We start from the raw sequence: 16,052 nt of genomic DNA, 5'->3' as shown, positions 1-16,052 counted from the left end.
ATTACGCCGGGACCCGCACAGGACAAACCGTACGCCGGATCGAAAAAGTCAAAATATGGAAAATGCTCGGAATATTGCAATTAGGTTAGGAAGAAGTTCTCGGAAGAGTTTCGGATTATAAAAATGTAAAAACGGGTGAAGTCGGCTGGTTCCCGATTATATAAAATGATTTAAAAATACCCGGAAAAAGAATTTATTAAATTCAAAAATTTTCTATAAAATCATAAATCAACATAAAAATAAATAGAAAGATATGACAATTATCTATATTTTATTTTGGACATATAAAAATTAAAATCTCAATTTATATTATTTTTAATCACCCAAACACATATACCACTTAACAAATAATTCACAGAATACATACTAAACATGCATAATATTTATTTATTAGAAAAAATAATTACACGATATATAACAGATATTAAATATTTGATTTTATGGTATTATAAAATGATTTTTCCAGAGTTTATTTCTATTATTGGGGTTTTGTTTGTAAAATCCATAGAAATTAATATGTTCGCTTAAAAAATTATTCTGAAAATACGGGGAGAGAACTAATTTTATATTCTTTGATTTAAACATATAATTGTGGCATTTTTTGTTTTTATAAGCAATTTTTATATTATTATTCAAATGCAAGAATATAATTATTACATAAAAGAAAATAGAAAAGAAAATCAGAATTTTGTTTCTTTTATTTGTGAAAGGACACAAATGCCCCTGCCACACACACATATACATATACTCACCCCTCTCTTTCTTTTTCTTTTCCTCCTCCCCAGTTGTCTCTCTCTCTCTCTCTTGAACTCTTATTTCTCTCTCACTCTCGATAATCTCTCTCTCCATTTTTCTCTCTCGGTTTTTGCTCAATTTTCGATCTGAGACCACGGATAAGTCTCATTTTGCTTCTAGATTCTTGTTTTTGGTTTGCATGTCAATTCTGTGTTGATGAAATTCGAAACCCTCAAAACCCTTTTCGAGTTTTAAGCTCGGGTTTGATGGTGTGTTCGATTTTGATAAAAGAAAATGAAATGGTGTTGATTATTAGCAAGAAATCGGTGGTTTTCGTGTAAGAAAACCCTCGAATTTGAGAGAACTGGGAACCCCCAAGAACCGCCGCCATCAGCGATGAACTCCGGTGAGTCGATGGTGAACGATGATGCTACGCCTGAGTTCTAACGATTAAAATTTATTTATTCGAATAGTAGCCTGCTAGTTAAATAAATTCAGAGATTTTGATTTTTAAAACTTTATTTCTGATTCGAAAATTTTATAGTTAATTCGGTTTCATGATTTGAGGCTATGCATGTTAATTGATTGGTGACAATAGTTTAACAATTGCGTTTAAGTTAATGATTTCAGAATTTAAGAGTTTTTATTGTTTTGTTCGGCTCTAAATTCGAATTTATGAATTATACGGTTCAAATTACATGATTTTTGTGATGTATGAATTAAGTTATAAACTAGGTTGAATGTGCATGCATGAAATGTGAATTTTGGATATAGAATTTAAACTTATAATCCGGTTTAAGGGAAAATAAGGAATTGAGTTTATGGAGTTGATTCTCTTGTTATAAATATGATTCGATTTAGTGAGTCGTTATATTGATCGTTGTATAAATTGGGTTGCATGTTATGTTATACTAAGGGTTCGAGTCTTGTATTGCAGTTTGATTCGTTAGTTAAGTCAATAGTTATTACTCGTATAGAGTTGAGATGCTTGATTTGAGTTAAAAGTGATTATGAATACTCGACTGAGATTGATTGTTTTGGATTGGTTGATATGATAAGGGTAAGCGTAGTTACGAATACGTCATGCCCGATTTTCTAAAAGAAAGTATAAAGATATGTATAAGAAGCATAGTCGATATGATTTAATGAGATTTGGTGTCGGATTATGTGAGTATGTGATTACTTGCTATGTGTAAAGTATCGAGTTATTTGGTGATATAAAGCGTATAAAGTGTAACTTATTATGTGTTACGTGTAATATATGTATATAAGATAAGCGGATATCGCAATTGGGGTAGAAAGTTAGACGTCCTGGGAAACGTCGGGAATCGATAAAGTTTCTAACTAGGGTTTATTTTTAATCGTAGATTTGGAAAGCGAATGCATCTAGGCTAGGAAAGGAAATAAGTCTTAGGTGGCAGTAGCTTCGGTTCCATGAAACAGGAAATCTTTTTGATGCAAGTAACTCTTCTTTCTATTATGAATTGATTATAGAGAGATTATTGATGTTATGCACTGATAGAGTAAAGAATTTTTGTAATATTGCTATTGAACCTTGTGATAAACCCTGATAACAATCCTTTGTTTCAATAACTTATACTCTATTGTCATATTTTGATATCTTTGTGATCATTGACCCTAGCGACGAAATGAACCTTTCATATTTCATACCTTGTTAACCTAGATTCCTTTGATACTAAATTTGTGTCTTGTTTATGCGTTGTTCTTTCGAACTATCCTGATAACAACCTTGTTATACCCTGTTTAATGTTGATCATTTCGTTAACTTACGATCCCTGTTTATGTTTATTTGCAATTTGTTCATTTTCCTTGAATTCTTGAATTGAACCTAAGAATGACTTTCGACTTGAATGAGTCCAAACGATTTCACATATCGGTAATGTTAAAAAGAATTTAGCCAAACTTCCTTGTATTCCAATATAAAGGTTTTCCAAAATGAATTCCTAAAGGATTGGATAGAGACGTAAGAGACTAGTGGGACTAGTCCAGTCACGTAAGAGACTAGTGGGTCTAGTCCAAAATAAGGTTGAAATAATGCCATAAGTGCTGTAATGACCGGATGGAGGTCAGTACGGGCTGATCACCCATATTATATTTAAAAGATGGATATTCCAATCAAGGGCTCTTTGTTGTTAAATAACGGAAGTAAAAGTTTATAAATGTTGCAACAAGCGTTATGTCTTTCTTTTGATTTGAAGTTAAATAGTTTGAATTGAATTTTCTTTAAAGTCCTGGGAATCTTATTCGAGAACCCTATTACCTTACTATTATATTGATGCTCATAGCTTAGAGCGATTTATCTTTCAAAGTGTGAACTTTTCTGAGAACCCTATCGAATGTTCTTGTGAAATGTTGATTATATAGACTTGAATATTGAAAGCCTAAAACCTCTTTTGAAACCCTTTTCCAGAAAATTGATAGAATGTTGCCACCTAGTTTGTTGGGAATAGAATGCCTCAGATATTATTGTTATGTTGATATTTAGAACTGTTTATATAGTTACTTGTTGAGTCTCTTTGCTCATTTATTTGTGTTGGCCTAACCATGGCAGTTAAATAAGGAGATGGACAGACTTAGGCGCACCGCTCACAAGAGCGTTCCTGGCGGTCCCTATCGTGTCATGGGATTCCAGTTGCCAGATCAGATTGATGCTGAGTGAGAATGCGACAATAAATAGGTGGGATATGTAATAGCTGAAACAAATACTTTTGAATTATCTGTCGATTCTAAGTCATAATCGAATAATTTAGTTTTATTTATATTAATGATTGTAATAATAATATTATTCTGGTTGGTAGTTGTAATCTTGTCTCCTACTTTATCCTGTTTAGATCATATTAGCTTCGAGGTTTATTATAGTTATGTTGTTATTATATTAGTTTATTGGTGTTGTGGGTACTCATTCCTAACCCTAGTGTGAGAGCGTCAAATGAATGATAGAAGGAGTCAAGATCAGTGTTGTTCAGGGAGGAATCCCCCCTATTCAACGAACTCTTCAGAATGTCAAAGCAAGGATTACGAAACAAAGGCGGGATAAGAACTCTACCTTTAGTAGACCTAGCCTTTCCTCGTTTGGCCATCATCTTAGCCACGAATTCTAGAGGTGGTTGAACCTTTTCAAACATCTTTGCAAACTAGAACTGAAAATGACTTCTGGATTGAAAACTTTTTGAGAGTTTGACATAAAGGAATTCTATATGAAGTTCAAGGCCCGTCATAGACACAAACATTATAATTCATGATCGAGCCCATCCCGGATATGACCGAGATATGTTGTCCAAAAACCCATGATTTAACCTTGATCAAATATTATCTGCGTTATTCATCAAGATTACTAAAAAGATAAAGTTCGAAACTTAAGATTCGAGTTATTGGCCAATCGCAGCTATATTGGAACCTCCTCATTCACGAATAAAGGTCATTGAAGAAGAGGCCAAATAGCCTCTCGGGAAGGCCTTCAGCCGACCAAGTATCCACAATTATGGTCAAAAGTTCTCGACCTACTAGGATGTCCACGGTCACGATCAAGTGTCCATGAACACCACCACGACCAAAGTGGGTCATGAGGACCACGAAAAAAAACTCCCGGAAGAGTGAAATCAGCCGAGTAGGCTCATTGGAAGGTTTTACAGCCGACTAGGATGACTACTCCTCTTACTCAAGAAATGTAGGGTTATTTCTAAAGGCTCTTCAGCCTAGTAGGACGTCACCTCGCTTACTCTCGGAAGAGTAGACTCGAAAGAATAGGATTATTATTAAGGCTTTTCATCCTAGCAGGATGTCCCGTCGTCTACTCTCAGAAGAGTAGACTTGGAAGAGTATATTTATTTTTAAGGCTTTTCTGCCTAGCAGAACGTCACCTCGTTTACTCTCGGAAGAGTAGAATCATATTTTAAGATTTTCCAGCCGTGGCTGTGACTTCCTATACTCTCGGAAGAGTAGGATTACATTTGAAGGTTTTTCAGCCATGGGTGTGATCTCGTATACTCTCGAAAGAGTGGACTCGGAAGAGTAGGATTACATTTGAAGGCTTTTCAGCTGTAGTAGCCACCTCACATACTCTAAGATGAGTAGGATTATAATTGAAGGCTTTTTAGCCAAATAGAGTATCACAACCAAGCCAAAGCTCTAGGGTCGAGTACCCTAGGCCGAGTAGGCTCCAGAGGAGCTTCTCGGCTGAGTAGGAGACGACCACCCAACAAAAAATGGGATTTTTTCAAAAAACAGTCAAGGAGGCCACGACCACACACCCCAGCCGAGTAGGGGGTATGGGGGTATGGTGCTGCCTAATGGCCTAGTGGAGTGACCAGAGTGGACTCAAGAGGAGCCCCTCGGCCATTGTCGCCACACGGCGACGAAAAAAATAAAAAAATACACTGGCATAAAAAAATTAACATGTGCACTTATAATTTGTCATATACACTGGCACACAAAAAATTTACAAAGAACTTTGAAGAGAATTTCAGTAGAACATAAATGAAAAATTATCGTAACATTACATTGAAAATCATATAGATGTCATATAATATTTGCTAAATTAGTTTATATATTTCTAATATTCAAATTGATTAGGATACCATCTTTTATCAAGTGCAATGCATAGTATGAAATTGAAAGCCATATATTAGGAATAATAATGTCATAATATAGACAATACAAAAATATAAGAGTCGATATAATCGAACAAATTCAACCGGTGTTAATTCGACCGAATTCAGTCGAATTTATGGTCAACCAAAATGTTTGACTGGGCACGGCTAAATACAACCGTCAACGATCGAATTTAAATTCGATTGAATAGTACGGTTGAATTTAGTAATAAATTCGACCGATATTTTTGTGCGGTCGAATTTAGCCTTGCCAAAAAATGGAGAGAATTTTCCCCCAACTAAATTATTTTGCGCTCCTAAATTCAACTGCTAGCGGTCGAATTTAGCTTTACCAAATGGCGGGATATTTTCCCGTTCTTTTTGTTTGAATTTACTGAAATGGTAGCCAAATGCAGGAAAAAAAATTTGATTTCAACCGAAATCGGTTGAAATAATTAAATTGGTTGCAAGCGGTTGTATTTAGTAAATGAAAAACAAACAAAAAATATTTAAAAGTTTAAATAATATAATATATTATAAAAACTTTATACTTACAAAGATAACATTCATCATATGTACAAATATTTATGATAGACGAAAAAAATAACGAATTTTAGATAATTTTGTGATAATATATACGAGAAGAACCTCTGAATTATTCGAGCATATTTTTTGTTTATAATTTACTTTTATAATTCATACTCCTTCTGTCCCTCCCATTTGTTTATACTTTTTTTTGGGATGTCCCTTACAATTGTTAACATTTCAAAAAATTTCAAAACTAGTAAAGTTTTTATAATTTTTAAAATAACTACATCCACTACTTCTTTCCGCTATACCCACTTTATACATATAATTTTAATCGGTCCCGTCACTTTACTCATTTTTTTAAATTTCAACTACTTTTTCATTTTTCTTAAACTCCGTGCTCAATCCAAATTTAAACATTTAATAGGGACGGAAGGAATATTATTTATCGAAAGATATTTATTTAAGGGTCGGGTGACCCCTCTTACCCCATCCCCCTCTCATCATACTTAACTGCTTCTCCATATAATGGTTGTGTGCACAGTTTATTATGTGTATACAACAAATGTTGGACAATTCAACAAAATGGAAAGGCCGTCCAACAAAAGCTCTCTTAACTAATCTTTGATTAAACAAAACAAGTTATTCAACGTCGTTTTGCCGCCCTGAAATCAACCCTTAAAATATGTTAATCTCGCCTTTCCCATGCAACTGCGCAAGTCATTAACAACCCACCCCGGAGGCTGTGAAAAAACAGCTAACATAATACATGCAAGTTGACAAAATTGATTCAAGATCACATATACTAACCACAAAACAATCTGTACATTTTGACCCTATGTATTATTTATATACCTACTTTTGGAGAGTATCAGATGCTTAAAGGATTTGATTAATTAATAAGAAGCTTATGATTCCTTTCCATGACAAATTTATCATTTTTCTTGTCCCTTAACTAATGACTTTTAACAAAAATCGCATATATAAAACAAGCAGGCGTGCATGTGTAGAATAATATGTATGTTATGTAAACGCGGGAAGAATCATTCTCAAATAAATTTTGTTTGTAATGTCATATTCTAGTAACATCGACCAAAAACTGTGTAATGTATGTCGAGGACAAATGCTTGAAACAAAACACAAGCATAATCAAACTTCAATCGGTCAAGACACTAATTTGGCACTTGGAAATATGGTAAACTTCTGATGGCATGACACTGATTGTCACAGTGTGTCCTGTTGTAACTAAAAATGTAGCGAGGAGAAAGTAAAAATACTTTGTTTGCATGCAACTTCTTTTAAATCAGTTCATGCTTAAATACATACAACACAGGAAGCCAACATATTCCTACAGATAGCATAGATCTTCCACCTCACGGTAAAAGAAAAAATGTAACCACAAATGCTGAAGAATATATTATGTTTTTATCTTTTTTCCATATGCATAAATTTCTAATGTAGTCCCTTGACACAAAGTACAAATACAGGGATCAACCTAACCATCATATCCTCTGTACTCCGTTGTGGTGAATGTAAAGGAAAGGAATACAACCAAAATTAAAATCAAAGGGATGAACTACCAGGGTAATATTTGATTTTTCACATCTCCGGAGTACAAGAACTGGCTCACTTTTTATTTTTTCTATAATATTTACAGGGGTGAAAATACCTGAATATGTTGACACAAAATCTTCACAAAATTCAGATATAGTATGTCATTAAGGTGGCAAGGGTTGCCAACATTTTTTGCTGATATAGATAACAACAATGAACTTGCCTCGGTCCCCCATTGCAGAAAATGTGGCCATATTTGTGATTTGATCTCAACAAGTAACTGTGTAACATCATACGGTTGCAGGTTTCCTTTTAAAACGTTTGAGCTAGATGTAATCAGTTCCATAGTAATCTATACACCTTCATTTGTGAAGTAAGCTTCTAAACTTGTTGAGGTGAAAATAGAGGACCTTGAACTGTAACTAGATCCTGTGGGTGCAACGAGTAGCACATTTTTAACAAATCTCTGCAGTGAACCGAAAAAATCTGAGTTAGTATTCAACGAGTTCTAGATAAGTGCAGGAACAAACTCAATACATCCTAATACAGCATTGAGATAAAGAATTTACGGAGAGCGGAGAAAGAATATCGGGGTCTTTATCTATATGCCAATCTGGCTCTAGTTGTCGAACAAAAGATGATCTGCCATTTCCAGTGCTACAAAATAGAACCTGGAACATATAAAAAGAAAAACAAAAGAATATTACACTTAGCAATTCCAAACAATGAAGTAGCACTATGAATATAAGAAATTGCTTATTAACAAAAGTTAGTGCTGCTTCTGGAAGCATTTTCATATTTCTAATAAGAAAGCCTGGAGATTTACTTCAGTAACCGCCTATATAAGGCAAGTAAGAGATGATGATCCTATTAGTATTCAGATAGTCATAAAAATCAAGATTTCATCCTAAAAGTTTTACATCAATATTTGCTAATGGAAATTGTTTGTGAACCATAATTCTAATGAAATCATGCACACAAAGAGAACCCTCGTTAACAATATGTTGAAGAAATAATAGGATCTAGTCCACCAGGAAAAATCCCATAGCGTGAGATTCATCGAGTGACGACATCTTTTCACACTCTTGCTTAAATCTCTTCAAGTATGACGCCCATAACTCATATGTATCTTGCCTTACATTAATCAATGAAACTGTAACCTGTCCAGCTCTCCTGTTAATAAAAGTGCTTTAAAAATTTATATTTTAACTGTTCATATGTTTCGATTGATCCTGTTACCATCCTTAAGCACTGTCCTCCAAATACACCTCAAACAATTGACACATTGTACTCCGGTTATGCCCTGCTGTCTGCATCTGTCTTTCAAACTGAGTGACGTGCTCAGGTAACGTGCTCAGTTGGGTCAGTTCTTCCATGGTAATAGGTCATCTTCAGTATGGTGCGTCGTTTGTGAAGTAAATACTCTCTCATCTCCCTTGATAGTGGAGATTCAGTCAAGTAAAACCCCACTCCCCCACCCACCCATCATTATTCGTTCCATCTTCTCCATGCGTTCTCTCAATGCACTAGAATCATCATCTTGATCCTTTTTCGGTTCATAACTGTACTTATCTCTGGCCCGGTATCTGTCTTTACGCCTATCATACTCATCCTCCTGATAATCATCCCCGTAACCATAATAACCGTCCTGGTAGTCACTATCATGGTCATCACCTCGGTCATCATCACAATCCTCTCCTTTGTCTTCACCATCTTTATCTCTCTCACTTCCATCATCATCACCTCCATGGGGTGGACTCTCACGAGACAGTCATCCCCCACCAGAGGGGTTTCGATTACGAGAGTTAGGTGTTATGAGTGGAGCACTATGATGTCGTCTCTCCCTACGATTCGTGCTACGTCCATTATCCATCCTTACATGCTCATCCACGATTGCACGGGCTATCTCTTGTTGTTGCAAATGCAACGCATCAATCCTCAAACGCTTATCCTCCTTGCGGGATCAGCTCCTTAAGCCACTCGGTTGAGATCCCCTTCTAAATTCTTTCCTCGAATTATATCTCGACGACCCCGGCTGACCTGCTTTCCCTTCGTATTGGTCTTGGATGGAATGACCAAACTTCTTTCTCCTAGTGATCTCTTAAGTCGGTGCCCAACTTAAGCTCTTCCAACGTGGCTGTTCGATCAAGACCACTTCGTCAATCTGAACCGAGTGTCGTGATAGGATCAAGATGAACACTTCGGCGTTCGCTATTGACTCGCCAAATGTTGAAGCTAATTTTCGTCACCAAAAAGGTTCAAAGAACAGGGCTTCTGCTTAAAGAATTTAACGAAGGATTGGTTGTTCGTAAGAAATTTAGACTGCGCTTGAGACCTTTTTCTCTATATTTCTCAGAGTGTTTGGATCCCTCTCAAGGTGCCTACGTATCCCTTTTTATAGAGAATCAAGTCTAATGTAGTTCTCTATGAGTACGTTTCTTCCGCTTATTCAGAGTCCGATTAGACTACTGCCCTATTCTTTCGGAACAAGTCACCTAATCTTAGTAAGTTTAAGTATGGATAGAACTCTTCCCACCGCCAATTAATCTTTTGTAAATAATGGATTTAATGACGTAAATGGGCCTGATTTTATACAGTCCATACTAAATTTATCATATAGCTTCTGCTGGTCCACCAATTCTCGTCCAATTTTGTAGTTCGATAAAATCGGATCAGATATTTGGATTAGTAAAATCCGATCCAGTGAATATAAATCTCTGCAACACTAACAAAAATTTTCTTAGACGTATAAACAATTATAGATCACTCAGAAATACTTCAAAAGGCAATGACCAATTTCTTTGTTGCAAGCTTATTATCAACAGTAATCACATGAGCAATATTTCAGTGTCTTTTGCATCAAAAATTCATAATATGAAAAGGTTTAGTTACTTAATATAATTGGTTATAAACAATTCAGGACAAGTGCGACATAATATGTAGATGCAAATACTAGTTCATGTTAATGTAGGTAGTGATATTTGAAGGTACCTTCTCTTTCATTAAACCTCCAGGTCCAAGTAGACCAGACTTCTCCAAAGCCGAGAGTACATTTTCCTGTAACAGTAGCAACATTCAACTACTTCATTAAATATAGTGAAGGATGCATAAAAGTAGCATATATGTGAAAAGAACTAAGAGCAGACAGCTTATTATTTATGTAAATTCTGTTATCCATTTCAGAAAAAGATCTATAAATAAATCATAATTCATGGCTCCAAAATTAATGGGCGAATACTTAGAGATTTTTGAATGGTACTGATAGTATCCTCAATTACAAAAGTTTAAATAGGTCTGACAAAAGAGTAAATAATGCCTGAAAGTCTATGAATAATATTAGTCACTCCAGATCAATAACAAAAATTTTATCAGCCAAGTTACAAATTAAGAAGCAAAGGATATAGTAACACTCTTTTAATTCCTGGGAATTAGAGCATAACTACATTCTGACACCAATGAGACATAATCCTTAACATATGTCTGTCCACTTATAAGTGACAGATGACCATAGACATAAAAATTATTTGAATAAAAAAAATAACTTAGTCACTGAGGGTATAACCAAAAGTTGACAGAGAGATAGCAAAAACTATTAATCAGCACCATGCGATAGTTCACAAAGAGGCATATGTACTGCACATAGAACTGAAGCCAAGTCCAAAATCGTACCTCACTGTCATCGTCAAGAATGGTTTCCATCAAATAAACATCACAGACCTTTCCAATTTCAAGCAGCACTTCAACTGCAGATGATCTTACAGTTACATGCTCCTAGAATAATTTTCAATTACATTTAATCAGTAGTCAGTATGGAACTAAACACCAAGACTTGGCTATAATTAAACTGTCGATCCTTAATAAGTTCACCTGAAGTTCTTCGGGTGTACTTTCCTCAAGAACAACACCAAGTAACTGGCAAGTCATCTGCACAAAAATCCCGACAGGATAGAATTTGCAATAAAAAAAACAAGTCCTTTACTAGTAAACAGGACATGCTAGGAGTCAACCAACACACTGGATATAATTGTCATTCTTTAAGAAAGTTGGCTCAGTTTTTGACTTTAGAAATCTTTAAAGTTCAGTGATCACTTACATTTATCATCTTTTTCTCTAAGCACCGGAAAAAGGGATTTCTCTTCCTTTTCTTGCTAAATTGGTTCTTCTCCTCTATTTTTTTGTTGTTAATTGTCTTTTATCCTTTAAATTTCTTTTCCATAATGTCTAAATTGAGAACTTTTAAGCACTTCATTTAGAGCAAAACATTTCACTACTGTTTTTCCTTATACTTTTGTTATACTATAACCCTTTTCTGATATCTATTCTGATTACATAAGTAAATTAACATTGCTTGACTTCATAAATGAACAGGATCAAATTATTAATATCTAAATTTAGGGGTCATTTGTTAAATCTGAATCATTTTTTCTGGACGATTAAAATTCTGAACGATTGATAATCTGAATGCTGGACTATTAATCCTATTTGGTAAATAAATATGAAAATTTCTGAACGCTAATATTTGTTGATTTACATATATGTAAAAATTAATATGTATTTTAATCCTAATAATCAAATAACAATTTACACATATTTTGAAAATTTAATAATAGAAAACACACATATATTTTGAATAAATGTTATCCATTTAAAGAGTAAACAATATTTTTCAGTCTTAACATAAAAAATATATAATTGGAAGTTTAATTTAAAATTATTAAACAAATTTAAGACAAATGTATTCATATTAAAATCCAGATAATTACTTGAATATAAACATATTTAAAAACTAAAAATATAAGTTAAATGTTAAATAAAATTAATATATGGCATGGAATTTTAATTTTATACTTTTTTTAAGAAATCACTTATGTATTATATATAAATATATTATACTTTTGCATTATGGTCTACTGCCTTGATATCACTTGAGAAAACTTGGAGGTTACATGAACCGTCCATTTTTGAAGGAGTCGTCCAGTTAAATTCTTGACTCGTCCAGCTAACAAAATTTTATATCAAACAATCTTAACAGGTGATTCAGGCCTTGTTCAATACTTTTGGTATGGTACAGGGGTTAACAAATGACCCCTTAATGTACAGTTCTCAAAAATCTTAAAGCATGGATCATAGGAGCTTAATTAGTATTTTTTTTTAAATGTCAAAAAACATATAATATTAAAGGTTTCCTCACTATATCTTGTCTGCAGAATTGGGAATTGATATATTACCTTCCTGCCACCACATAACTTCTTCCTAACCAATTGCGCTAGTGGCACCTACAAAATAGACAACAAAGATATACATATTTATATTCCACCTTACACTTAAAGCATTTTAGTGATAAGATGATAAAGAGTAGAAAGAGGTCATCTACCTTTTCTGTAGTATATAAGCCATCACCAGATTTAATTTCCTTGTCATCCAACGTAAGAGTAGCTTCACCGGTAGATTCAGAATTAATATGTTTCTGCCGTTTCCATAATCTTATAGGTGATCTTAAAAACTTCCGAGCAAACAGAAAGGCAATGATGAAACCAACCAATGCTCCAAGTGATCCAGAAGTCTACATTCGAGATCATATAAGTGCACATATTCGTCGTGCAACTTGTTGCTCTCATAAGTCTTACTAGTTTTATAGCAATGTAATCATTCGAAATATGTAAAAAATAAAAAAAAAATGCTACAGTTCTCAAAACGGGTACCAAAACCCCTAAGGTAGCAAAATTTGATTGGTACAAGATGTGGAAAGGTCATCCATTTGCATATGGAAACAGCAAACTAACATTCGAAACACATTCTGTGAGTCATTCTGAGACATCTAGCATTGCTCAAAAATTAAAAAATTAAAAACTTTAAAATTGTAATTTAAGCAAATTTAACTTCATCTTGATAAGTTTATTTAATTAAATTATTTGATCATGCTTTTCCCAAATGTCAAATTTCAAAAAAGATTGAAACTTTAGCAAAATATGAGTAATATACACCAGACCCATAAATGGATTTAACAAAATTAAACTCTATAAGTTGAAAGAAAGCACCTTGTGAGCTGCAAGAATAGAAATGAAGCGAGAGAATTTACGATTGAAGCTCTTGACAAGAATCTTCAAGTGGGTATTAAATTGCGGGGTTAGTAGAGAAACTGAATCACTTCCCATTTTTCACATATGTGTGTAGATACAGAATTTGTATGGGTGGATTTGATAAGTAGATAGATAGGACAGGTATTGATTTTGTTACATGAGGGGACTAATTGAAATTTTATTTTTAAATTGTATTTTTCAATTAAATGAATAATCGTTTGTTTTTTCTCTGACTTTTCTTTTGTTTGCTAATTAGTCCAATTCTCATCTAAATGAATATCAAATGTACTGCTAAATAGATTGAAATTTTCTCAAGTAAATATATAAATATCTGATACATTGTTAGATTAATAAAATAAATTAGTACACTTTATTTTTTAATACAATCTAAATTTATTAATTAATTTTTTTATTTGTACATTTCAATCACAAGGATTATTTTTTATCTAATACCCCCTCTGTCCTCTCAATTTTTTACATTGGAGGAAGAAGGTTCGGCACCCACTTTAATACTCTTATTCAATGTAGCTGTATAATATTTTTTTGATATTTATTTTTTCTAAATAAAAATATAACGTTTAAACTTTTAGACAAAAAAAGAAAATTTTAAAAATAAATTACGAAAATATATTTTATAGTTGCCATATCATTTGAAAATATTATAGAAAAATGAGGGGATGGAACTAGTATAACACAAAGGAGGATAAATTATACTTGAGCTATTTATAGGGATTTAAATGCCATATAACTTTGAAGTTAAATAAACAAAAACATTGAAGTGTAAAAATTTAGGATTTAAACAATACTCCTTCTGTCTCAACTATTTTTTTACACTTTTTTTTTATATTCCATCTAATTCTTTATATTTCAAAACTTATCAAAAATAATTAATAGTTTCACCACTTTCCCACTTTTTCTCCCTTTTAACACTACTTTTACTCCACTATATCTCTTTTATATATTAAAAATCAATGGGTCTCATCACTTCACTCACTTTTTTTTCTCTTTTTCATTACTTTATACATATTTTTTTGGCCTCCATGCCCAAATCAAATATAAAGAATTGGTCGGGGGAGAGGGTAACTTTAAAGTGTAAAATTTTAAAAGTGCTTTTGCTCAAATGGTGACTCTCCTGTACGGTCTTGGGTACTTTGCAAAGTGTTACAGCTTGCAGTCGTACAATCCATTGTATCGCACAGACCCTGAGATGCATACAAAACCTGAGTTCGAAAATCTAGCCTGGCCTGGCCTGATTCTATTAAAGTCCGGCTGAAGCCCGGCCATGGTCTGTATTTTATAATATGGTTTGCAAAAATTATAGAACTTCTGGTAATCCAAATTTCCAGGTCCTTTGGACTTTAGGCCTTTGTATACACTACACTATTCCCTGGGGAGGCAAAGCACAGCTCCCACTTAAAATATCTAAATAATACACTAGAGCATCTCCTATGTATTTAGAGATGCACAAAAGGCCCACCGGGCCGGGCCTTAAAAGGCCTGGACTTTGACCGGGCCGGGCTTTTCGGGCTTTGACTTTGACCGGGCCGGGTCGGGCCAGGCTTTTCGGAAATTTCAAAGCCCGTTTGGGCCCTCGAGGCGGGCCTAATCGGGCTTTTTTCGGGCCGGATCGGATCGGACCGGACTTTTTTCTAATTTAAAACGGATCTAGTATTATTAGAGATTCTGAAGAATACATGTGTTAGCAACTAGATCATCATAAAAATATATTAGTTTACATGGAATATTTTAGGAAAACATTACTTCGTTGAAAACATTTAAGTTCGGCAAAAAATAAACATGTTTATATGATATATTTTATCATTGTTATGATAACAATGATATCATTGTTACGATAACAATGATATCCAAATATTCGTGACAATGATATCTAAATATATATAGTGTACTTATTATATTTCTTTCATTATTTATGCAACGAAGTATATAAATAATATTATTAATCACAAATATGTAAATATATATGTGTTTAAAATATTATTTATATGTATAGTAAATGTGAATTTATAAATATATAAGAAAATATATTAGAATAATCAGATTATAACCGGGCTTTTTCGGGGTTTTAATCGGGCCGGGCCGGGCCGAAGCCCGGGCTTTTAACCGGGCCGGGCCGGGCTTTGCCTAAAAATATAGGGCCCGTCGAGGCCCAAAGCCCGGGCCGGGCTTGACCGGGTTTTGACCGGATCGGGCCGGGTCAGATTTTCGGGCCCGGACTTTTTGTGCATCTCTATATATATTACATTATTATGATGTGATTTATTAAATTTTATATTATAATTGTACTATATATATTATTTTATTGTCAAAAGTACAAAAATAATAAAATTGATCGGCAAATGAAATAAATTTTATTTTATATATAAGAAGTATAAGGATAATGTTGTAATAAACAAAAACTCTAATTGTAACACCAAACTTGGTGTAATATTTAGTGCAATATCATTAAAATTTGGAATTGGATTGGAGATAAATGTTACACTACGTTAATGTAAAAATACAATTTTAGAGTGGTTGGAGATGTTCT

General features: G+C 33.7%; 1 protein-coding gene across 1 annotated transcript; it reads right to left on the bottom strand.

The window, feature by feature from the left end:
* Nucleotides 1-7,252: 7,252 nt before the first annotated feature.
* On the bottom strand, nt 7,253-13,666 carry LOC141683836 (peroxisome biogenesis protein 22-like). Its single transcript, XM_074488601.1, has 8 exons — nt 13,466-13,666; nt 12,802-12,990; nt 12,656-12,703; nt 11,295-11,351; nt 11,097-11,198; nt 10,419-10,484; nt 7,997-8,098; nt 7,253-7,893 (listed from the first exon to the last, which is right to left on the bottom strand). Exons 1-8 carry the CDS (start codon nt 13,580-13,582, stop codon nt 7,780-7,782), a joined length of 795 nt encoding a protein of 264 aa, XP_074344702.1. The 5' UTR covers nt 13,583-13,666; the 3' UTR covers nt 7,253-7,779.
* Nucleotides 13,667-16,052: the final 2,386 nt, after the last annotated feature.

The sequence above is a fragment of the Apium graveolens genome, chromosome 9, assembly GCF_009905375.1.
Source record: "Apium graveolens cultivar Ventura chromosome 9, ASM990537v1, whole genome shotgun sequence".
Taxonomy (NCBI): Eukaryota; Viridiplantae; Streptophyta; class Magnoliopsida; order Apiales; family Apiaceae; genus Apium; species Apium graveolens.
The sequence above is the reverse complement of the archived record's forward strand: the minus strand, read 5'-3'. Positions and strand labels throughout refer to the sequence as shown.